Raw genomic sequence first — 24,139 nt, 5'->3', positions numbered from 1 at the left:
TGCTGGTTTTCTGTTTTGGAGACTGACAGTCACTAAAGCGGTTTAACCACATTCATGCTAACACACACAGGTAAAACAGTGCAATCTGAAAAACAGCATGCAGCTTTGTTAAGCAAATTTCCATCGCCCGTAATTAGTGAGCCTGCAGAACCATGCAGCATGACAGAAATACGTTTCCAATGACTTGACAACACAACAGCAGTGACTTAGTTGTGACCTGCACGTTTTAAGGACCGTTAGCAACCCCCTAAGCTGCCTCAAGGTGCCCCGACGAGGCGGCGCCCACCTCCCATGCCCACATCCTCTGCTACACACCGACGCCGGCAGGGCAGGGGCTGGAAGCTCCAAGCCCCCATGGCTCTGTGCCACTGCTGGGACACGGGCAGGCCTGGTGTCCCGGGAACCCTTCTCCTCCTCTGGGTGTGAGGAGAGGCCAGGCACACTGCCTGCAAGCAGCACACCGGCCTCAACGGGCCGTTCCACTGATGGGAAGCCCATCTAGACAAGCAGAAGCTTGTATCTGTTAAATAGGGCTGTTCAAAACACGCCACATTGGTGCAGCTAAGGCTCAGACAACTGTTTCCAGTCTGCACTGCAACTCCAGCGGCTCTGGGACAGCAGAGTGCAGGGCTGCGGGAAACCTCAGCGCCTGCAGAGGGTTGTGCCCAGCGCTGGAGGCTACAGGAGCCGTGCACAAAGCAGCCCGTCGTTCCGTCATCGAAAAAGACACCAAACCCCCTCGCGTCCCCTCCCGGCACGCGGTACTCACGGCGATCCCGTGGCTGAAGCCGGAGCCCGGCTGTGGGCTGGCAGCACTTATGTAGTTGCCGACGCCGGAGTCCTGGCTGGCCGTGCCGTACAGGTCTGCGACGGGCCCAGGGCTGTTGGCCCCAGGGAAGCCTCCGGGCCGGGCTGGGTTGGAGCCTGCCGGGGAAGCGGGTGCGCCAAAATTCGGTTGAGCACTGTAGCTATTCAAGACTGGTGTGCAGAGAATAAAGCTGGGTATGAGGCCAGACGCCGGGCATGCACCGTTATCACAAAGCCAAACACCAGAATAAACAGCCTAGGCCCAACTTCTAACACTTAACCAAGGCCATGCGATAGGAGAGCAAGTACTGAATAATAGTCAGCCCGTACTACTACGAAGCTTAGAGCTCCAAAATATATATATGAATATATATAAAAAAAAAAAGAACGATCATTCAACACACTACTGCAACCAGAGACTGTAGGTGCTCATTTTTACCAAATTATCACAAAATATAATAGATATTTTTCAACATCTGACTTGATGCTCATGCAGTAGTAACAAGTTCTCTAGGTCTGGGCACGCCGAGACAGCATTCACATCCCATGCAAACTACAAAGGAACTAGTTTGAGACTACACATTGTGGTAATATTGATATTAAAATGTTGACAGCAAGTAACTTCAATCGCATCTAGTAAAATCATTTTGGATCCATTTGATACTTTGGAAAAAAACCTGCCCTTTTAAATTGATAAGCTGTAGAAACAGCTCAATAGTTAATTTGTTTTTTTAATGGTATGGAATGGAACGGTTTGGGTTTATTTTTTAGGTATGACCAAGGAGAGTATTGTTTTATTTAATTTGCCTTTCTTTAGATTTGGAGATTGAAGACTTACCTTCATCTCCAAAACCACGCTGGGGGGACATCAACCAAAATTAAACAAATAAATAAAGATTCAAAGCAAAAAAAGAATTCCAGAGGGTGTATGGCAACTCACCTCCTAATGTGGAAGTAAATTTTATTTTTTTCCTCCCTTCACTTTTTTTTTTTTTTTTTTTTTTTTGAGACAGAAAAACAATGTAAACAAGAATGATACTGAAGAACAGATTTAGATATTAAAGCATGTTAGATGATCAGGCTTCTGCCATTCCTCACTGTTGTTCTTGGATGTGAAGTTTATGAGTAAGAGGATTTAATGTGAAAGAAAAGTCAGCGGCAGGGAGAGCGGATGGGGATGGCGCTGGAAGCGGGAGAGTCCTGCAACACGACCTGCCAACACGGCCCTGCTGACACAGCACTGCCAACGGAGCACTGCCGACATGCTGCTGCTGACCTGGCACCGCAGCCTGACCGACCACACTCTTGCAGCTCAGCCCTGGACACCAAAATGGCCCTTAAGGATGTCCTGAATGCAGGCTCTGATCTGCCACAACGACCACAGCATCACCACAACCTCCCTGGAGCCGTGCAACGGGCACCGCTGGCAACTCACATCACCTCTGTGCTCAGCCTGCACCACGACTCCCTCAGCCTCCTCCTCCAACTACAGCTCCCTGCCTACCTCCGCCGTGCACCTGAAGAGCTTCCAGACAGCCTGCAGTAAGCCCAGCCACCAGCCTGCAGGTCAACACAGCAGGGTCTATAGGGGACAAACAGCACTGCAGGGCAAGTGCCGCCTGCCCCGCAGGAGCGACCCACAGCAAGGCTCCCGAGAGGCAAACCGGGCTGCAGGCTGACTGCAAACTGCAGCAGCACACAGCAGTGAGAATCTGGGGCAACGCGCCGTGCTGCTGTGGCTCCATGACCGTCCCCACCACGCTGACGGCACGCGTTCCTCAACCCAAAGGATTAACCAGTCAAAAACACGGCAACCGTTGGCTCTGCAATGACAGGGAAGTAAATGTTGCAAAGTAAATGGTTTTATGTGGCTGTAAAGTGGTAGCAGGGGAAAGTAAGTAGGTCATCTAAGCCGGCAAGTTAAAAGTAATAAGGCATGAGAGAGTAAACAGATTATTTTGGAATTCACTGGCAAACAAAGTACCTTTTTTTATTATTAAAGATTAAATGTCAAGATAGCATTTGGCCTTCTCACTCGTGAAGAAAAATATCCAGCTGAGATGTTCAAAAGCCCTTTATTACTATAAGCCAGTGCTTTTTTCCTCTCCTTTTCTTCCTTCTAGTTGAACAAAATGGATGTGGGTGTTTCAGCCCCGTGCAGCGCTCTGCAGGCAGGCCGTGCCCTGCGCCTGGCTGGGACATGTGGAACATTCACAGAATCACAGAATGGCCAGGGTTGGAAGGGACCTCAAGAATCAGGAATCTCCAACCCCCTGCCACATGCAGGGCCACCAACCTCCCCATTTAATACCAGCCCAGGCTGCCCAGAGTCCCATCCAATCTGGCCTTAACGTTCTTTAACACGTCCTTCAGAGATGGAAGGTGCCAAAGCACAGAGCATGAGTACAGCTGCAGACAGCCATGGCATGAGGCACGAGGGGTGAGCAGGGCTCTGCATGGAGCCCACGTGCTGCCCCCAGCCCTGCAGTGTGGCCCTGCACCTTGCACAGCTGCCTTCCTGCAGCGTGTGGCTTGCTGGGAAAAAGTGCAAATCGCACCAAGAAGACATGGTCCCCAAATCACACAGCTCTCATCTAGAGGTGCACGGAGCATTTCATTAAAAATCAAAGTTGAGGTGCAAGGCCATATTCATCTCTGATGCAGCCCACTGATGGCATGTCGGGGCTGGCACGAACACGCCTGTAGAATGCCTCAATATTTAATTTTGAGATACAGTGATCAAATATTACACCATTTCAAAATGGCATTGAGCAGAGGTTGGGCTGGCAGTGGGGCACCCAGCAGCAGGTATGTGACACAAAGGCTGCCCTTGCTTTACACCACAGCAAGTGGGACTCATGCACTGCAGCCAGCCCCAGTGAGATGCATGGAGTAAGGCTGCTGGGGTGCTGCGAGTCGAATGTCCTATGAATGAACACCTCTGTGGCCTCTGCAGCTGCAGGATGAGGAGCTGAGCCAGCCCCTGAACCAAGTGCGAGTGGGGCAGCGGATCAGACGCACACACACACACACACTGCAGCACCTCTGCATCATTAAGCCACAGTTACGAGTCCATGCACAGATAATAAGAAGATGTACTCAGCCTGTCCCAAACTCTTACTGAAAGCAAGTCGAGCAGCGAGGAGCCAGAAAGAGATGCTCCATCCCCCAAAGCAGCCCAGCCCCAGCCATTTACAGCTCTAAGAAATTCAGGAATACCAGCTTGCATACGTGCGGAAGGAGTTGGCAGCTGTTTATTCAACATCCTTCTGATTGTAGGTATGCAACGTAAGAAAAAGGCAATTTTCTATCTCCTGAGCATCAATTTGGTACTACATCCTGATGATCACAGAAGTGGCTGCAGACAAACGTGTGACACAAAAGCACGCCCTCCGCTCCGCTCGCACAGCTCCGTGGGCGCGGGGTGCCCAGGCAGCACTTTGTGCACCGCCTGCTAACAGCTGTTTGCAGAACTTCACAGAAAGGGTTGGAAGCTTTTACAGAGCTGACACTTTGCTCCAGACCCGATAAATGAAAGAGAAAAGCTCTCATAATTACCAGGAGACTAAACAGTCCTGAGAAAGCCGTACTTTAACGATTCACTCAGCCATGGTGAGTTGCTAAATATTTGTCTTCTTACAATAGCTGCACTGAAGCGCACCTAGAGCTGGAGGCAGTTTTATGATCGCTTTGAAACAACTGCAAAGGGACCTTGAATGACTTTCCCAACATGCAGAATACAGTGCGTTTGGGTAAGAAATGCCTGAAAAGAAATCTGTTATACACAAACCTGCAAGTAATCTGAGACTGAAATGAAGCAGAAAACAAAACACAAAACTCTCCTGACTCTGGATGCCATTTCAGCCCTCAAAAAAAAATTAAGACTGTGGAGATGGACAAAGCTGTCAGCTGTAGGACAAAGCTGTCAGCTCACAGCAGAAGCCATCCGAGAGCTGCAGGTGCTGTTGGGTGCAGAGGCACAGAGCACTGAGATTAAAGCACCGCAGCCTGCAAAGCACCTGAGACATTCCCCTGGTCAGACATCCTGCAGACAGAGCTGGAAATAACCACGGGTGGATGTTGGGAAGTGCACTGCTGGCAAACTGGCAAGGATTGTGCTGTGCTGGAGGAGAGCAGCGAGCCGCAGATCGCTCTGGTCAGTGCTGGAGCAGAGCCCTACTGCTTTCCTGTGGGTCCCAGCGGGCGATGCCCTCCCACCTCAAGCGCTCGGGAAGCCGTGGCAGACACTGCACCTGTTTCCAGGATCGGAATTGAGCTCCAATTTATCAACTGATTGCACAGGGAACCATCCTGCACTGGATGTTTTCACAGCCCTGAAACTGTGACTTGGTACCTCCAACACAACGGTTTCCACTATGCATGATTTTCAGCCCCAGGTGTCACCACAAAGCCCTGCATCAGATCGAAGTGGAACGGATGTGAAAAAGATGAGATGTGTCTGTAAGTCACAGCTAACCAGCCTCACCATTCCCAAGCCCAGACAGCCCCATCCTCTTGGCTGGGGAAGCTCTTCCTACACCTAAGAAAAAAAATTGACAGCAGCTGAGTGATGAGAACAGGGACACTTCCTGCAGCGTTTCCTTCCCTTAGAATTTGCTGTGTTTTTCCTTACAGAGAAGACACCGATCCTTGCACACTCACTGCACTCACTCCCTGAGCACTGCTCTGTCTGAGCAGAGAACCTACCGAGTCTTCTGCTAAAATAAATGTCAAATTGCAGCTAATTTTAAAACGCATCTGTAACCTCAAGACAGCACTACATTGAGCAAGGTTCTTTGACTACTAACTCACCTCGGCATCCTTCTGCAGAGCTCTCTGCACACACTGAATGCATGTGAGGCACTTCTCAACACACTGTTCCAGCAGAGAGCTGCATGGGGGGTACAGAGCAGAGCTGCAGGGAGCAGGTGGAGCTCCAGGAGCTCGCTTATCGAGCGCCCGTTCCTGCAAACTGCCGTGTTAGCACAGACCCGATCGTACATTAATCCACGTGCAACAGGAAAGGTCACCACTGAAAGATAAACTCTCTTCTGATGAACTCTTGAGAAATTTCTAAGTCAGGATTCATTATGACATTTGCCTTAGCAAGCTGTGCATTGCACTAACGAGGATTCAGATGCCTCTCTGGGAGGGGAGACGGAAACAGATGGGTAAAGCACAGCAAGCTGGATGCTAAAATCCCACCCAAATAAACTCAAGTCAGTGAAGGTAAAGAGAGAGGGAAAGGGTTCAGTAATCACTGCTGTGCTTGTTTTACAATTATTCTGCAAAGATTTCAAAAGTTGAAGAAAAAGCAATGCGAAGAACAGTGCACAACCCGTGGCTGCACACCCTACTACTACACAGGCAGAAGAAAAACCTCAACTTTGCAAGAAACCACCCATGATTTACTGCATTTCCTCCTCAAGAAGAGGCAGAATACTTCAGGATGAAATACAGCACCCTGTCATCACAGCCAGAAATGCATCTCCTCACGGAGAGAGCAGCCGAGCACTGCCTGCAGCCGCTCCTTGCCCACAGCCGTCCCCATGGCCGTCCCCTCCCGCAGACACCAGAGCAAAGCGGCACCATCAGCAAGCACTGAGGCAGCACTCCTGAGGACTGCCCAATGACAATGAACCACCTCCCGGGGAGGGCTCATATTCCCTGGGACACAATCAGTGTTGCTGAGCTGATCTGCTTCTGGCATTGCTGGAAGCAGAGTTTGTCCACAGGCCCTGGTGGAGGTGCTGCTCAGAGCGGGTGATGCTGCTGAACAGAGCACAAAGAGCAAAGCAACACGTGTAAAAAAAAAAAAGAGAGAGAAGAGTGAAATATTCCCCTAGAAACACATCCTCATTTACAAAGCACGCACCTGCTCATGTTTCCAAGAGAAGCAAACACAAGAGGCTCCACACAAGGAATAACACAAAGAACCAAGCCAAGTGCAAGCGCCCGTTCAGCCCCTGCCCGCAGTTCTCCCTGCGCCCGGCGCAGAGCCACGGCACGCTGCTCCTCCGCGCCCCGACGGAGCCCTTCCGTACCAACACGCTTCTGACAACTTGTTGATCCAGAGCTCTAATTTCTGCATGACTCTCTCATCTGCCATAAACAGCCACGCACAATTTGGCAGGCATTTCTACCACCAATGTTTATGATAATAACTCCACGTGCTTGAAAGCAGCAGGAAATTTTCAATATAACTATCATTAAGACAAAATGCTTTAAATCAAAGCCATTACCCACTACCAAGACTCAAAGCTCACAAGATTAGGCTGTTTTTATCTTTATGAAAAATTCATCTAGTGTGCTGCAAACATCAGCTTCCAGCTTGAAGGAGGAAACAACAGGGTAACATTTAGCATGGTGATGGAACGGCTATGGATCGGGGCAGGGAATGGGCCAGGGGACAGCTGGGACAGCAACAACACCATGCTTGGGGCATTTGATTCAGCTCACCCGGGATTTAATTTGATTCATGGCAGTTCAGAGGATCTGCCTGGATTTTTGCAGAAGGAACAGCACCTGTAGCTAAAGAGTGGTTAGATCTAATTCCATGAGATATCACGGTAATTACAGGCAGCCACGTGGAGCAAAGGATGCTTTCAGCTACTTCCTTAAACCTCTCTGACACTGTGCTGCAGTACCTGGAAGTTGGGAATTTCCCCAAGAGGCACCCAAGCATTCAAACCTGCTGCACTGACTTTGAAAGAACCAAGTACAAATGCTGCAGAGGACACCACTAAAAACCAGGGCTACTGGTGCAGCACAGATTGCTTCCCTCCTGATTTCTCAGGCATCCCATGTGTCCTGAAGCATGAACACCAATGACCACATCTTCGTGCATGACTAATGGACCAGCAGGCACAGTGTGATGCTGATACTTTAAATAACAGCCACAGGATGGGGCGCAGAGAAACTCCTGCACTGCATGCAAAGCTCAATCATTAGCGCTGAGAGCCTCACAAGTACCCTACGGTAGCCAGCACTGCACCCACCTCAAGGAGAGCTGGGGCAGCCCTAATTCCTGGAGCACTCACTGCTGCAGCTGAAGAGAGCTTGCACCTTGCTGTTCTGAGATGCTAACTGCCCCGATGTGATTTACTCAGCCATGGATGTACAAATTAATGTCAGTGTGAAATAAGACGTCAGTGCTCCTGGTTTTTGCTTGCCATTCATATTGCAGGAGCGCACAGACACAGCATTAAGAATTCACTGTTTGCATCCAGACTCTTTTGTTATACCCCAGCCACTGCACACAGCTCCTGCTGGAGGCACAAACACATTTGTTTGTGGTCAGGCCAAACTATCAGAGGCATCACTTTTCTCTACCTGCCCTTTTACATGCAGCTTTATTTTATGTCTGAGACAAACTGCACGCGGCACACCTCCAGTTCAGATCAATGCTCAAACTAGAAAATGTCTCCAAAATAATGAGCTGGAAACACACAGACATCCTAGAGAACAGCAGCGTACAAACAGCTCCCAACTAGCTGAGCACAAAAGTGGGAGACAGACAGGAAAGAAGAGAACCCAGCACTGCAATTAGAGACACTGCTCAACACAGCACTGTGCAGAGCTGTACGGGGCTGTGCTTCGCTTGTGCTCCTTCCCAGCAGACCTGAAAAGCAAACCCCTCTTGGTAAGCGGATCCTCTGTCACTGCTGACAGCTGGAGGCATTCTTCCCAGGACAGCCAGGTTTCGGTGCTGCCTGTGGAGACCCAGCACAGCCCCAGGGAGGGCCGGGCAGCCCCCCGCCCGCAGGGACAAACTGCAGAAGTGGGGCTCATCAGCAAATTGGTGTGATGGGGCCGAGAGACGCCGCAAGCTGCTATCTGCCTTAACAAGACACTATTTGTACCGTATTTTCTATCTGCAGTCACACTTTAAAAGGTTGTTCTGTCTCTGCAGCTCTTTTGGAAATGGCTTCACACATCGAACTATCGCCAGGATACTGACAGAAAGCAGCGGGAGGTGAGCAGGTTCCCAAGCACAGCAATTACAGCTGGAACTGAGCAGGGATGGGGCAGCGCTTGACCCCTCCTTATTCACACCTCCAGGCCTGCACCTAGCAGCAGTCCCAGCTGTTATGCACCACGCTGGACGTGCCGGTGTGATGATGACAATTGTCATCCTATGGAACTGCTCCTGCCTCTGCTCCAGTGCTCCCCTGCTGTTACAAAGAGTTGTGTACACCCGAAATTCAAGTGGAGAAAATGCTTAAAAAACCCAACTCCTGTCCTTCGCTGCACCCTGCAAGCATGAGAGCAGCACCTGCTCCTGCTGAAGGCCTCACTTGGCTTCCTCAAAGCATCAGCCACATCTGGAAGCTGTCCATTGATTTGCCAAAAACAAACAAACAAAACAAAAGCACAACATTCATGTACTCAAGTGCAGCTTTTCTAAGTCCTGCACTTTCCAGCTTGGCTGTACTGTTTTTGCAAGCGATCAATATTTACTGCCTAATCACATTCTCTGTCCTGCAAGTTGGCAGTGCCACGCGCACCAAGCTGACACGAAGGCCACACAAAGCTCCACTTGTAGGAGCTGCAATCAGGGAGCCGGTGCTTGTCACAACCCCACAAAAGGATTTCCTCTCAAGCAGCTCATCTTTAATCATTATAAAAGCACAGAAGTTTAATCCATTTTTGATGTAAGCGCTAATAGCTTTGTGTCCTTGAAGTTCAAAGTGGTCTTCGTGCATGTCGCTAATTAGCCGAGCAAGCAGCCATTCAGCTCCCTCTCATGTTTCTAATTAGATCCTTAACAACAAACAAATGTCGACCTTACAAAGGCTGTGCTACGTTTCCCTCCATTAGTTAAACACTTTGGGAGGGAGGCGGTTTCCATTTTTCTGCAATCCCCCGACCACCACAGCGGTGTTTTGGGCCGTGCTGCTGCCCCTCACTGGCGGTGTTTCCGCACAGCGCTGCGGGTGCTGAGCACCGGGGGCTACAGCCGTGTCCCCCACCTACATGGAGGCCAGCAAGTAAATCTGAGAGGTAATGGCTGTCCTGTTTGCCACCTTCAGCAAATCAGTCGCAGAAGCAGTAAGGCTGGAGAAGATCACTTCGTCCAACCGCCAACCCATCATGTCCAGTCACTGTCATTAAGGTTTGAGAAGACCTCTGAGACCACCAAGTCAACCCCACCCCCACCATGCCCACCATGCCCATCCCCAAGTGCCACACTGCTATGGCCCGGCAACACCTCCAAGGACAGGGACCCACCTGCTCACCAGACAGCCTGTGTCAGTGCCTGCCCAGCAGCCTTCCCTGTCCATTCACCTGATGGTACAGCCCATTCGAAATCTGCTGTGTTCCGGTGCTTGCATGCTTCACACCAAGTGCTTGGGACCATCTCCCCTTGCTCTCTCTTGGTGCTGGCACCCTGGGCTGCCATTCCAGCAGCAGTGCCTGCGCTGCCCCGGGCTGGGCTGGTTGAGAGGCTCCCACCCTGCAGCAGCACAGGACCAGCCAGCACTGCCCTGTGCACACAGGAGGCTGCAGCTCTCAGCATCGAGCGCCCGGCCAGCAGCAGGCTGGGCCGTGTGACCCTGTGCACAGCAGGCCTCCCCCATCATTTTTCTATATAAAATGAGCAACAGCCAAACTAAGCAGAGACGCCACTTTCACCTCTTGCTGGGTAACATGAAATCTGTTGCTACTTTTACCATGGGCACCACATCTGCATTAATTGTTTACCACCGCCTGGACAGGTCTTTTATTAATATTAATGAGTAACAGGGAACAAAAGGCCCCTTTATTTTTAGCCCACTCTAATTGCGTAGTAATTACTCATCTACAAAACAAATGAGCCGAACTCCATTGCCATAGCAACAGAAACTCTGGCCTCCTACTGTAACGCATTAACTGGCTATCACTGCCGTTAATTTTAAATCGAAGCCTTTTGAACAGTAACAGACAATACAGGAGGAAAATCGCAACAGCCCTGGGGCTGTAAGGCACCACGATGTGCAGGGACACCATCCCTCAGCCTGGGGCACCCACTTACCTGTGGGCATCCGGGGGCCCCCCCTGCACACAGCGCTGGGCTCCAACCGCCAGGAGACGCCTCTGAACAGCCCCAGCTGGTTTTAAAGAGCTCAGCTTTATGCACCCAAAGACCAATTCTGCATTCTCCTGAAACTCCTAATCCACCCTGCTCCTCGTGCTAATCCTGAGCCATGCGAGCACTCGCTGCAAGGAAAAATGTCACTGCTTCTTTTTCACTTTTCTTTCTCTAAAACCAGGAAAAAAACCCAACAAACCAACAAACCCAACAGCATTGTAATTACATACTTACTTCTAAAGCATTTAGGGTGAGGGTCAGCGGCGGGTCTGTAAAATGCATGCTATGTCACACTCAGAGCTGCGACACTAACAGGACTCAGCCCGCTGTGCTCAGTCCATCCCATGGCTGTGGGGGCATCAGCTCTGTGTGCCTGGAGGCAGCAGGGTCTCTGCTGGGACCTAATTCCCACTGAAAATAATTCTCCTGATTGAAAAGACTATTAAAAGTTAGCCGCTAAATTCATAAAAGATTAACTTACACCATGCTTAAGTCTGCACATCAGAGGTGGTCACTAATTGCACAGGGGACGATTTATCAAGTGCGCAAGGTTTCCTATTACAAAATTATTGATTAAGGCTGATGTATTTAAACCACAACAGACCTCAGCCAGGAGCCCTGTGCAGAGCGATCGCTGCTGTGGTTGAGGCCTAATCACAGCAGCACCAAATGGCTTTAAATCTGCCAAACTTCCTACATGGCCCTGGAAGGAGCTCAGCCCAAGAGGAAAAGCCGATGAGTGGGGCTTGTGTAGAGGAGAGAACCTCTGCGGGGCTGGAACCAGCCTGGATTGGCACAAGACCTCCCAGATGATACAAAACATAGAATCACAGAACCGTAGAATCATTAAGTTTGGAGAAGACCTCCAAGATCACTGAGTCTGACCCCAAGCCACCCCACTGCGCACACTGACTGTGTCCCTCAACTCCACATCCCCACAGATCTGGAACACCTGGAGGGTCGGTGACCCCCCCATTCCCTGTGCCAGCACCTGACTGCCCTTTTGGAGAAGAAATCGTTCCTCATGCTCCAACCTGACCCTCCCTGACACAGCATGAGACCTTCACCTCTCATCCTACCCATTACCCGGGGCAGGAGCAGACCCCCAGCACTCTATAACCTCCTTCCAGACACTGGCCTTTGTGTTCCCCCTCTGCAAGTGCATGAAGAGGTGTGAGGTTCTCCATCCCACTCCTCCCTGCTGACTGCCTGCACCACTCTCCAGCACCGCCTGCCTCTGCAAGGAAGATAAGCAGAAGATAACATCTGATGCAGCCATTAATTTTTTGAAGCTCCAGCCGTGCAGAGCTCCGGTTGCCAGCCTCTGTCACATAATTACCGGCTGTTCCAGTGGAGTGAGAAATTTCAGCCTGCTTGCTGCTCCCAAGTGGTCCACTTGTTAGGTTCTGGCTTTTGAGATTACATAGCTTGGATTAAATTTTATGTACTTTTATATAGCAAAATAAAAGGAGGGGAGCAGTTCCATCTGAGCGGCCGTGCCGCAGGGAGCCCTCTCCGCAGGCCGCATAAATCCCTCACTGCCACATCACCTCCGCACATCCCTGCTCAGCTCCGTGCTGGTGTCACTCCCCCCGCACAGCCCAGCCGTGGTCCAGCTCTTTATGGCTGCAATTTGCCAACACTATGGGCGCCTAATGGCGATATTACATTTTTAGAGCACCTTCCTGAAGTGTAAGACAAGGATTCCTAAGCCCCTCACAATTTGTCGCTCTGCTAACTTTCAGATACGCTCTTCACTACATCACACGCCTTGCACATTAAACTGTGGGTCCCCTGCCTCCTTGGCAGATCGAGATCAAAAGGGGACATAATTCTCCCTCTTGATACCCGAGTACCTCGGCTCCTCGGCAATCAGGGAAGCGATACGGGCAGCTCCGATTGCTCCGCACAGGCTGCCTCTGGGTCAGCTCCATCCAAGCTGTTGTTTGGCTGATTTACTTGATGCTCTGTTAGAGGTGAGGAGCAGATACAAATTCTTAACTACACTTCGAAAGCCCCCAGAAAACCTTATTCCCTCTGGCAGCTGAACGCAGAGCCCCCAGCAGAGCAGGACCATGGGCTCAGCACAGTGCCTTCGCAGGAGGAGGAGGAGGAAGCAGGGAGCACCCACACCTTGCACACCCCAGCTGCTCCCAGCAGGGCGTTCTCTGACAGCCAGCCAACGAAACAGAGGAACAAAGTCTCTATTGGGATCTCACCTGCTGCCTGCTAAACCCACAGACTAAACTTCATTTGGGAAAGAGCTCCCAAAGCCTCGTGCACACACCTTGGCACCGGAAGCAACGCCGCTCACTGGCTCGACGGCAAAGATGCAGAACTCGTCTCAAGCTCCTGATGCCAATATTCATGAAACATTACATCTTCATTTACAAATGCTCCCTTAAGCTCGGTGACATGGCAATGAATACAAACCACCGCTAGCTCAGAGTCTCTGTTGCATAACAAGATTTAAGGTTTATGACCTAAAAACAATTGCTTTATGTCTTGGGACGGTCTGCGGGAAGCTGCTTCGCACACATGGTATTATTTAGACACCCAAATGGAGTGATTTGCATTCGGCACATCTGGTCTACAACTGCTAACAAATGATTCTATGGGCTAATATGGACGAGTAACAGGCTGATGGAGAAACCATGATTGTAAAATGATTTTTAAAATATCTTTTTAATATAAAATAAAAATTAGAGAATATTGTTATGCTTAGCATTTAAATTCCTAGGGGGTTTAATTTGAAAAAATACGGCAAATTTACTATCAACATAACAGCATGTGCGGGTTCTTGTACAGCCTACAGCTGCGTTCAATTTAAACTTCCAGATAATGGGATTTAACAAATGCAGGACTATGGATCCAAGCCTTTAGCAGCTCTCTGCTTTGTTAATAGCCCTACGCTCTCAGTCAGACCAAGGCTATGCTTTTAACTGCCGCGCTATTTCACATTGATGGCACCTATAATATCAACTCGACAATGCATGTTCTACAACTACATCTACTGCTACCAGTACGACTACTACAGTGCATGCATTTAGTTCAGTCCCACAGATACATACACTCTAAGAACAGGCAAGGGGAGATGTGAAATGTTTTACGGGACGACAGGTGTTTTGTTTTTTAAGTAAGGGAAATTAATAAAAACATCAAAAGAAAGAAAGTGTACAAAAAAATAGAGACATTTCTCAAGAGTTGATATGAGTCGTTTCTTGAACCGTTTCGTCTGAACAAGCAAAAAACATGCAACCAGCTGCTACTAACAAGAAGCTGGACACTGAGAGAGGATTAATAGGTGTGGACAAACCTTCCCGCTGAGAGCGCTCAGAAGAGTGTTTGAGAGGAGGTGTGCACGTCCGAGTGTAAGAGAGGCCGGAAAGTATGCCTCAGAGACACCCTCTCTCACAGCAGCCCCAACCAAGCAAGAGAGAAAACAACAAAACATAACTGCTCACACTCACCATCAAGGTCAGTAGCTTGCGTTACTAGATTCGTTATACTGGCAAGTATAAAGTACAGTAAGGGGTTGTCGGGGCGCGGGGCTCCAAGCCGGCAGAGGCGCCCGAGGTCCAGCCGTGCTGGGAGCCGTCGGAGCACCGCGGTCACCTGGGACAGCTGGGCACTGGCTGCTGAGCAGCGGGTCGGGCTGAGCTTACGGCCTTAGCGCCTTGATCTCTGGTCAGCAGGGAGGAAAGGCTGGTGGCAACAGGTTGGAAACTGGAAAAATCTCAGACTTGTGCATGAACCAAACAGGAAGGCACTAAAACCCTCTCCTGCCGATTTTTCGTTGGCTCGCTTTCCTTCCAAGTTAATCCCCCCCCCTATGTCAAATGTAAGATAAAAATGTCCCCCCGATGGTTTTACTTTAAAAAATGTGTTTATAAGACAAAAATGCTGTACACGCAAAAAAATGTCAGGTGGATTTAAAAGAAACGTGACACTGATAGTGAAGTTGTCTAGGAGGAGTTTGCAGCACTCAGACTTTTACGTTTCCATGGCTCAGGTCCCAATTCGTAAAAAAAATATTCAAGAATGGGTGAGGTCATCAAAAGCAGCTGAGGGATCTGGCACGGCTCCACCAATGGGAACGGAGACTGAGAGCCCTCGGCCGTCACCTCCTTGTGGGGATGCAGCTGGGTCAAGAATGGGGTTTAGGGCTGACATTGAGCACGAGCAGAGGAAAACATCCCTTTCTGCTGAGCGTAGGACATAGCTGCTGTAACAGAAAAGAGAACCTGTGTGACCTAGCAAGGCAAACTGGTGGCTGCATCCTCACAAAAGAAAAAGAAGGGGAGAGGGAAGTGAAGAGTGAACAGGTCCTGTTCAGGTAACTGCCCTGCTGCCCAGCAACGCACGGGGTGCCACAAAGGGTCACCAGCCAGGAGCACTGAGGTCAGCAGTGTCTGCACATCAGAACTGAAGGGGATTGGAAATGAGAAGGCTGCAGTCTCCTTGGGAGACCATGAGGCTAAGCAGTGAGGCCAGGGGGGAACGCAGTGCTGCGCTGCCCACAGAGGGGCAGCAGCCTTGGGGCAGAGCAGCAGCGCCGCACTCTGGGCTTTGGGCTGGGGCATGTATGAAGGAGGGGGGTGCAAATTTGCAAAGGGAAAAAGAAAAACCCAACCGGAAAGAAGAAAAACCCCAATCATTTTTTCTTGTAATGAATCGGGCTTATAGACTGTATCACAAGACTGATGGCACTCTACTGCTCCTGGATACAATTCACTACCATGGCTGAATGGAAGTGAGGATGTCCCTTCCAAAAGCTGCCTCTGGATGGAGATGACTACGTGACACACACCGTGCCTGGAGCAGGGCTGGCTGCGCCCCACGGCTGTGACAGACCCACCTCCCTCCTGCAGGTCTCGGGGTTGGGGGGGCTCTTGTGATTCGGTTTTGGAGTTTTGCCATTTTTATGCACACGGGCAATTTTGAGGCTTGAAAGACATTTCCAAACACCATACTGCTCTTTAAACTTGCCAGAAAGGGTGTTGTTAATTTCGGGTTAGATTTAGTTTTGTATTGCAAGTTCAAATAAAAAACGAAAAAACAAAACAAAACAGAAAACCCAACAGAAGAAAAACCAAAAAACACTCAAATTAAAGACAAATGATTTTCAGGCACAGAATTGATCAATGCTCAGTTCAGTTGTAATGGGCACCAAAAGCACTCCGATTAAAAAAATAGTAATTATCAGGGAAGCAATGTTAATCCAGCCAAACCCTCTGTGCCTTGCTAAGGGGCAACTCACCAGGTCTGTTTGTACGTAAAACAAAACCTGAAGGGCAAAACATGAGGAAAAGGCAGAAACAATGAAATCTGTTTTCCTGAAATCATATGCAAAATCATTCTCTTTTTTTCCTTTTTTTTTTTTTTTTTTTTTTTTTTTTTTTGCTTTTGAAAACTTTTGTTTCCCTCTGTTAAGGGGCAGTGGGAGGAGCGAGGAGATTGGGACCCCCACAACCAGTCTGGCAAGTCACCCCTTAGGCGCTCTCTACATGCCACAAAATGGAACTGGTACAGATAATCCTTTGTAGCCTGCAAGCAGTGCCAGTTTGCATGGAACGGAGTTCTCCTGGTGTCTTGCTTTGGCCTCCACGGCATCAGGCTCACACACTGGGGCCCATGCCCTCCTCCTGACCCAGTATGCAGCGGTTTGGTCGGTTCTTTCCTGGAAGAGCCCGGATCACCCAGGGCACCTCCAGGAAAGTCACCGAGAAACCCCCACGTCAGGACTGCATCATGGGTGAGCTGGGAGCAGCCTCCAACGCCGCGGCCTCCGCCGGCACAACACCCAGCGGCCGACCCCCGCAGCGGGCCCTGCGCCGGGGAGGCCGAGCACAGCGCTGCCCCCAGCCCGGCCCCGCGCACCCACGGCCCTGCGGGATGGGACAGGCTGGTGGCTGGGCTGCCCAACCGGCAGCTCACTCATGAGTGCACTGAACGCTCCACGACCTCAGCAAAGCGCTAATTTGCACCTTTATCTGAATTTGAAGCCCAAAGTAATAACGGTAATTGGCAACGATTGATTTATTTCCCTTAAGGGGAAAAAAACGGAAGTGTTCGGAAGGACGGGAAGAAAAGCTTTGGCGTTTCCATGAGAAGCGGCCGGAGCACCGCAGGAAATGGCACACGGCCACCCGCGTGGGACCGACCTGCGGCGCCGGGGAGCAGAGCCTGCACAGCCCGGCCCTCACCTTCCATGAGAAACGAAAACTTTCTTTCGCAACACCACAATTCTTTTTTCTTTTGGGTGTCCTTTATAATCTCGAATTTAAACAAAAGAAACCAACGTAATAAAGGGATAAATAAAGAAGCAAATCAGAATATCTACCCTGGTTTTGGCAGTTCTGACGCCAATCTCCTGCAAGGTGCTCCAGGCCCGTGGCCTCTGCTTGTAGTTTGGGGTTGGGATTTAGTTATTTTTTTTTTTTTTTATCTTTTTGATCGATTGGTTTCAGATCCCCAGGATAAGCGTGAGGAAAATCAGAGAAATGATGGAGAGCTGCAGCCACACAGAATACCGACAGAGCTTTTACCTGACCCTGCACTCTGAGGGTTTGCTCTTCCACGGGCCCCCCTACCTGATCCTCTTGCTGCCGCCACGGCCGCCGCTGCTACTGGTCCATAAGCCGCTGCCGGAAAACCTGGCCGTGGAGAAAAGGAGAAGGGTAAAGAAAGAAGCCGGCGGCACCGCGCGCCTCTGCGGGGCGTCTGCCAGGGCAGTGCTGGCACACGGATCCTGGGCACGGCGCTGCGGGAGGCGAGGGGCCGGGGCTGACCTCGCAGGGCCCCACAGCCAACATCCCCTCCAGCAGGCAGGGCCGGCCCGTGCACACAGCGACGGCTGCATTTCGGTCGCTGCTTATTTGCAAGTGATAATAACGTGCCGATCTACAGACAGAGCAGTAATGGAAAACGGGGGAAGGGTCTCGTGTCAAGATCACAGATTTGCTGGGATCAAGCAGAAAAAAAACTCAACCGGAATGTAATTTAAAAAAGAAAGAAAGAAAAAAGCTTTTGATAGCAAAACAGCCGCAGATCAAGGAGCTTGAAGACACACACCCTGCTACAGGGGGCTGCAGATGAATGAAACGCTGCTACCAAGATTTCAGACTCGGTTTCTTTACTTAATTAATATTAACAGATCTCCAGAGGCTTTGACTTTCTATATATATTTTAAGAGGGCACTGGCAAGGTCCAGGCAATCAACAGGAACCCCCAGTACCCTGTGCTGCCACGTCAACAAAGCACTTGGAGCGCTCCTGGTCCCTGGGAGCTCCTGCTGTCAGCCAGGACAGCCGCTGGTGCAAACTCTGCCTCAGCACTGCCCTCAGCAGCTCCGGGACTCGAAACCACAACTGCTTCGCGGTGCTGAAGAACCACAGAAAAACAACTGAGCCAAGAGAGAAGAGAACAGCAGGCTGAGAGATGGAGAGAGCGAGAGTCAGAGAAACCTGCCAACTACAAGCCTGCTACCACTACCATCCTACCTACGGGGAATCTACCAAGGGCATGAGCAGAGAGCAGCTAGGCTAGAGTCACTTAAGGCTACTTAAAACATTGATTAAAAAACAGACATACTTGCATTTAAATATGGTAATAGGGCTGTTGGGGGAAAAGAGAAAGTCCAGGTAAATGTATATGCAGGGTAACCCAGGCAGCTGCTCCCTGCGTACAGAGCCCATGCACAGCACAGCAAACCCTGCTACTTAACACCTACATGATTTGTTCATTACGTTGATGAACTGCTATGATCTCTGAAGAGCAGGATACAGAGGGAAGCACTTTCACATCAGGGGACGTTATAACCAAACACCAGAGTGCTAAATTCACTCCTGTTGGGGAACCCTGTTTGGCTCCCCCCAGCACATGGTAGCAGAGTTGCAATAGCCTGGAGCAAGAAGACCTTGATGTTAGAGAATCAAACCAGCATTAGCCAAGAGGGAATACACCTGCAGGATGAGTGCATTGTTCTGGGGCTCTGTTTTTGTGCAGAGCCACGCTCAAGCTGAACGCTGAGCTGGCAGTAAATGGGACAGAGCAGTGCTCACAGCCTCCCCCCTGCCTACCACAGAGCACGTCCTGCTACCTCATCCCAAGCAGCGCCCACCATACCCCCATGCCGTGCTCAGGATCAGCTGCCCACCAGCAAACCCGTCACTTGGGGGCTCCAGAGGCCCTAAACCATCCGTAAGGGATCAGAGGAGCTGTGGATTTCCCAGGGAATCAAATGCCTCTGCCAAAACCAATCTAATACCTTTCACATCACCACGCATCTCCCGAAAGCAGCATAAAGGACAGGGCTGCAAAGTTTGTTTCTCTTGTTCAGCTGCCAGGGACTCTCAGTATCTATTTGAAATGCAGGACAAAAAGTTTTGCCATGCAAAAGGAGAACGAAATAACAAGGGTGGAGAAGAGGCTCCACAAAAAGAGCCTGAACAAAGCATCTATTATTGCGATCCGGAACTCAGTAAGGACAGATGTGTGAAAAATTAATCCCTCCTCCCTGAAAGAAAGCTGTTCTCTTGACTATGAGATGAAAGCCTCTGCGCCAGAGGCACTGCACAGCTCCATGCAATGGTGCTGCTCACGCTGGCTGGGACGGCTGCGTGGGGCTGCACAGGTGGGAGATGGGAGCAGAGGCTGATTATCTGTATTGGCAAAAGCCTGCTTACCAACACACACAGACGGGTTCCATCACTGGAGGATCCCTAAATCAATCCAACATGCTGAAAGTAATCAGTCCCACACACTGAAATTACATTTGCCAGGCGCTGCATTAATCAGCTCCTTCAGTCAAAAACAAATTTCCCACTCATCACGCTGCTGAGCACATTAATGCTGCGTGCTGTCTAAGAACACAGCCAATCCACTTCTTGTTCTTACGGAGCTCTTTGTTCCTGTGTCTCTTGGCAGTGACACCATCTCCGTTTCACAGACGGTACAAAATGCAGCACAAGGAGCAAAGTCACTTGGGGAAAGGTATTTGAAAAAGGGAACCTCTGTGCTGGTTTCTGTGCCCCCAAAGGGACCTCCCTGTTGGAGAACCTCCCCCAGGTCCCACCAGCACCTCGGGGTGAGGATGCCCTCCCATTCCCAGCAGCCACAGCCCCTTCCCCTGTGCCTGAGTTTGGCCCATCACAGGTACCCACACAGCTCCCCACATGCTGCTCCCTGGCAGCTCTGAAGCTCCATGGGAAATGGAAAGGGGTGAAAGGAGAGATTTCATAATCATGTTTGCATGAGGGGCTCCAGACTTGCAGAAAAGATCCCTGCCCTCCTCTGTGAGTCCTCTGCATATAATTACAGAAAACAAGATAGCAAAGCTGTTCAAAAGGCCCAAAGTGCCTACTTCAGGCACTGTAATTAGAAGGTATTTTACAATAAATGTTTTCCACGGGCTTACACACTGACCAGGAAAGCCCTGAGGATTCACAGCAATTTCATGCTCTCTTATTGTTCAGAATGAGCCAAAGCCAGTGTTTGGAGTTCAATTTCTCACAGATACATTTTTCTGCTTCCCGCACCAACAGTTTCCCTATAAATGCCAAAGCAGCCCCATGCAATGGGGCAAGGACACGTCTGTTTCCAGAAGCCCTACCCTACGGTCACAGCTCGAGGCAGCAGCCCTCTCCACGCCAGTGCCTTCTCCAGCACAGAAACAAGTCAGGGAGCAGCAGGCTGGCAGTGGGACAGGAGCTCAGAGGGCAGCATGCGGCCAATGGGGCAACCAGTGATTGCTTTGGGCCACGTCCCACTCAGCCCTGAAGCACACACGATGCTGCACTGTAGGAACACCGGGACAAGAGCAACCACACCCCCCAAAAGTCACGAGGACCAAGATATCCCTTTTCCTATCAATAAATACTATGCAAACAATTTTCTCTGCTTCCTACTGACTAAAGCACGCGGGCACATGAGGTCGCATGGCAAGAGTCTAGCAATGAGCACATGTGGCCTCAGCACCAGATTTCAGAAAAACCACCAAAATTATTACAGAATCACAGAACGGATGGAGTTGGAAGGGACCTCTGAAGGCCATCAGATCCCACTGCCCGGCAACGCACGGACACTCACAGCTCCATCAGTGCTCAGGGCTGCCTCCCCTGACCTTGGCTGTCTGCAGGGACAGGGCAGCACCACCTCTACGGGCAGCCTGTGCTGCCCCTACTGTAAAAAACTTCCTTACATCCAACTGGAATCTCCCCTCTATGTAGTTTGGCCCCTTGGCCTGTCACAATGGAGCCTGGAACATATGCTGGGAGCTGCACTGATCTCCCAGGGAAAAAAGCACCAAGTTGCCAATGCAGAAATGTCTGCAGGTGGAGCAGGAGAGGGGGAACCGATGCCCTCCTTTCACACAGCGTTACCAGCGGCTTTGATCAGCGCAGGAGAGCAGCGCGAGGCTCACAGCTGTCATTTCAGATGGGTTCCTGCCCGCATTATTCTTTCCATTAGGCAGTGTTATCCTCTTTGTCGGATCTTTAGGCTTCATTTCAAAAGTATCAGACTCGCAACCATGAAGCAGAAGAGCTCGCTGCCTTTTTTGGGAGGCAGGCAGGCATGGGTCCAATTTACCCGACACAAACACAGCCTTTAATGGTGAGCACACATGAGGGAAAGCTCAATCCCAAAACAATCCCTTTACGCTCAAAACTTTCATCTTTCAGTCCTCCATCTCCCCCCTCCCCTCCTTTTCTACAAGGAACAAAAACGAAAAAGAAAATGCAGCCGCCGTGTCAAGCTTTAGATGAACAGCCAACCACTCACCGCTGGATGAACACACCCAGAGAAATCAAACTCCATCTAGGCTCACTGAAAGATCAGGACAGCACCTGACTGCTCAGAACCCGCTGTCGTGCTTTAGGAGCAATGATCTCTCCTGGATTTGACTGCAGACCCCACGAAGCTCTCCCACAGAGCAGCACGGCGCCGGGCAGCGCTCATGGGCACACAGTCTGCTGCCCAAGCTTCCCATCAACTCCACCAACACTTTAAGCATCCCCAGGCCTGCCCAGAGTTATCCTGACAGCCCCATTAAGCGCTTCCCTTTGTCTTTATATGCTGTGGTACATCAAGCTTATTAAAATCTATTTCAGCAGGTCAGAAAATTAGCGAACTTCAGATTCAGCACATCGCGCATAATGGAAACCTCATTAGCAGCCCTCTGTGATTCAAGGCACAGCCGCGGCTGTTTGAGATGTGCGACGCGTCGCAGGGCGCGGTGGGGAAACGCTCCACGTCAGACACGCCGCGCTTTCCGCACCGGATGTGTGCTCGTGTTCTTGTGAGCAAATATTTCTGCTCTGGAGTTTCCACAAAACAATAAAATCCAAATATAGTTAGTTCGAAATTTGGCACTTGCGCTTTATGTACAGCGAACGACCCATTTTTCAGCTGTTTACCGCTCTCAGGCCACGGTTTTTAAAACGAGAATGATGCACTTTTGCCCAGTAATTACTTTATGCATCGCTGAGACAAAGCCTTGTTTGTCTCCAAATTATCGTTCCGTGTCGTTTCGAGTGTAATAACCCTTCTGCAGTTATTTCACCAGGCAGAAAACTGGGGAAGTTCTCAAAGGCAAATGGCTCATTTTCAGTAAAGTATTCATGTAAAAAAAGCCCAAAAAACAAAAGCCACAAAAAAAAAGAAAGAAAACCCCCAAAACCAACGCAAGGGCTGCTAGCTGCCTTAGTCTATTTACTCTCCTTAAGGCATCCACTCAGCTCCTCAACTGTGACTTACAAACACTGCACCTCCCACCACCCAATGCTTCAGCTCCGTACGTAATCTTCCCTAATTTCCTAATCTGGTAAAACACAGGGAATTATGAGCTTCAGGTGAAAGCAGCTCACGTGCATGAAAGAGAATCTCAACTAAATCGCTTCCTAAAAGCAAGTAATTCTCTTTAGTACTAAGCTGATTGCCCCACTGAAAGCATTTCTCATTCTAAAGCCCAGAGCCAAATGCTTACCATCGACATCTAATAAACAAGGTCTATAGAAGAGGAAGGCTGGCAGCAGGGGGAATGCCTGTGGGCTCCCCCAGCCCCGGCCCAGCAGCGCTGAATTGTCACCTGCTGCTAACAGACAGGGCAGGGCGGAGGGAAGAGCATCATGGCATGTATTTAAAGTTCAGCAAAGCGGCGCTGATTTGCTTAAAGCCTCATTTGAGTGCTTCGATGGTATGGAAAATGAGCTATTTTGTTTAAACAGCTTGCTTAAATTTTTATGAATGATCTAAACTATCTGGGTAAGTATTATTAAAAGACAGATCCCAGGCTATGAAAAAAACACATAAGAAAAACCCACGTCTGGAAGCTGGAGTTGGAAGAACCAGAGCGTAAGGGAGGCAGCTCCAGCAGAGAGATGATTAAGCAGAGGTCTGGCAGCTCTGCACCCTGTGTGGGGTCCCAGGAGCAAAAGCCGCTCCTGATGCTGCACCACAGCCGTGTGGTCAACACATCCCTGCAGCTCTGGGCTGGAGGAACTGCTGCTGGGCAGCTCAGACCCACGTCACAAATACAGACTGAGCAGAGGATGGTGAGGCTCAGCCTGAAGCCCTCAGAGCAGCACTGCAGTGTCGACACAGCGCTGCTTTGGGGAGGAGGCGCACCTGGAGGCGACTGGATGCTTCAGTACAAGCGTGGAACCCTATCACTAAATGCCTCTGAAAAACATTCACATTGGAACGTTTTCCTGCTTTATGAAGAATTACCTCTACGAGTTCTTTTTCAGCCCCTCGCTCTATCTGTAACAGCCTTACGGCTAGGGATCGGGCCCTCAGCCTCTGCAGGTCCACACAGGCAAGCTGCCCCACTCCATGCAGCTGGGCACGCAGAACCCCTCACAGCAGAATGGCATCTCCAGATCGCATCATTTGCTCCATGGGGTGATCTCTGCTTTGTCCCACACGTTCTGCTTGAGTTACAGCTCTTAGCTGTTGTAAATAACTCCTGTTACATTTCCCGGTCTCTGCTCACCACACAGTCGCACAGGAGCAGCAGGCTGTGAAGTTTGCTCCTTCCTGTCCTCCTCATCCCCTTAGGACCACTCACTCCCACAGCAATGGCTGTGGATATTTACAGCCTGGCTCTTGCACAGTTCAGTGAGCAGCTGGGAATGGGCAGCGGCTCCCAAGGTCGGCAGTCAGGGTGCTCCTCCTGCTCAGGCACCGAGTAAGGAAAAGCCTAAGGAAGAACAGGACATGCTTTGGTCCTTCAGATGAGCTCTTTAGGGAAATCTTACC

General features: G+C 50.2%; 1 protein-coding gene across 18 annotated transcripts in view; it reads right to left on the bottom strand.

Moving 5' to 3' along the window:
* The window catches only part of MSI2 (musashi RNA binding protein 2), a 184,636-nt gene that overhangs the window by 3,918 nt on the left and 156,579 nt on the right, over positions 1–24,139 (bottom strand). For 5 of the 18 annotated variants that reach the window (XM_052689148.1, XM_052689139.1, XM_052689140.1 and 2 more), the window contains 2 exons: positions 17,428–17,535; positions 770–978 (listed from right to left, as the gene is read on the bottom strand). In XM_052689148.1, coding sequence (XP_052545108.1) covers positions 770–978; positions 17,428–17,535 — 317 coding nt within the window. Of the gene's footprint in view, positions 1–769; positions 979–14,195; positions 14,288–16,139; positions 16,167–17,427; positions 17,536–24,139 lie in introns of those variants that run through there. The other 13 variants (XM_052689153.1, XM_052689146.1, XM_052689147.1 and 10 more) reach the window with 9 other exon arrangements.

Source organism: Tympanuchus pallidicinctus, unplaced genomic scaffold (genome assembly GCF_026119805.1).
Source record: "Tympanuchus pallidicinctus isolate F22 unplaced genomic scaffold, pur_lepc_1.0 scaffold24, whole genome shotgun sequence".
NCBI lineage: Eukaryota > Metazoa > Chordata > Aves > Galliformes > Phasianidae > Tympanuchus > Tympanuchus pallidicinctus.
Note: the sequence above shows the minus strand (reverse complement) of the source record. Positions and strands in the feature narration are given on the sequence as shown.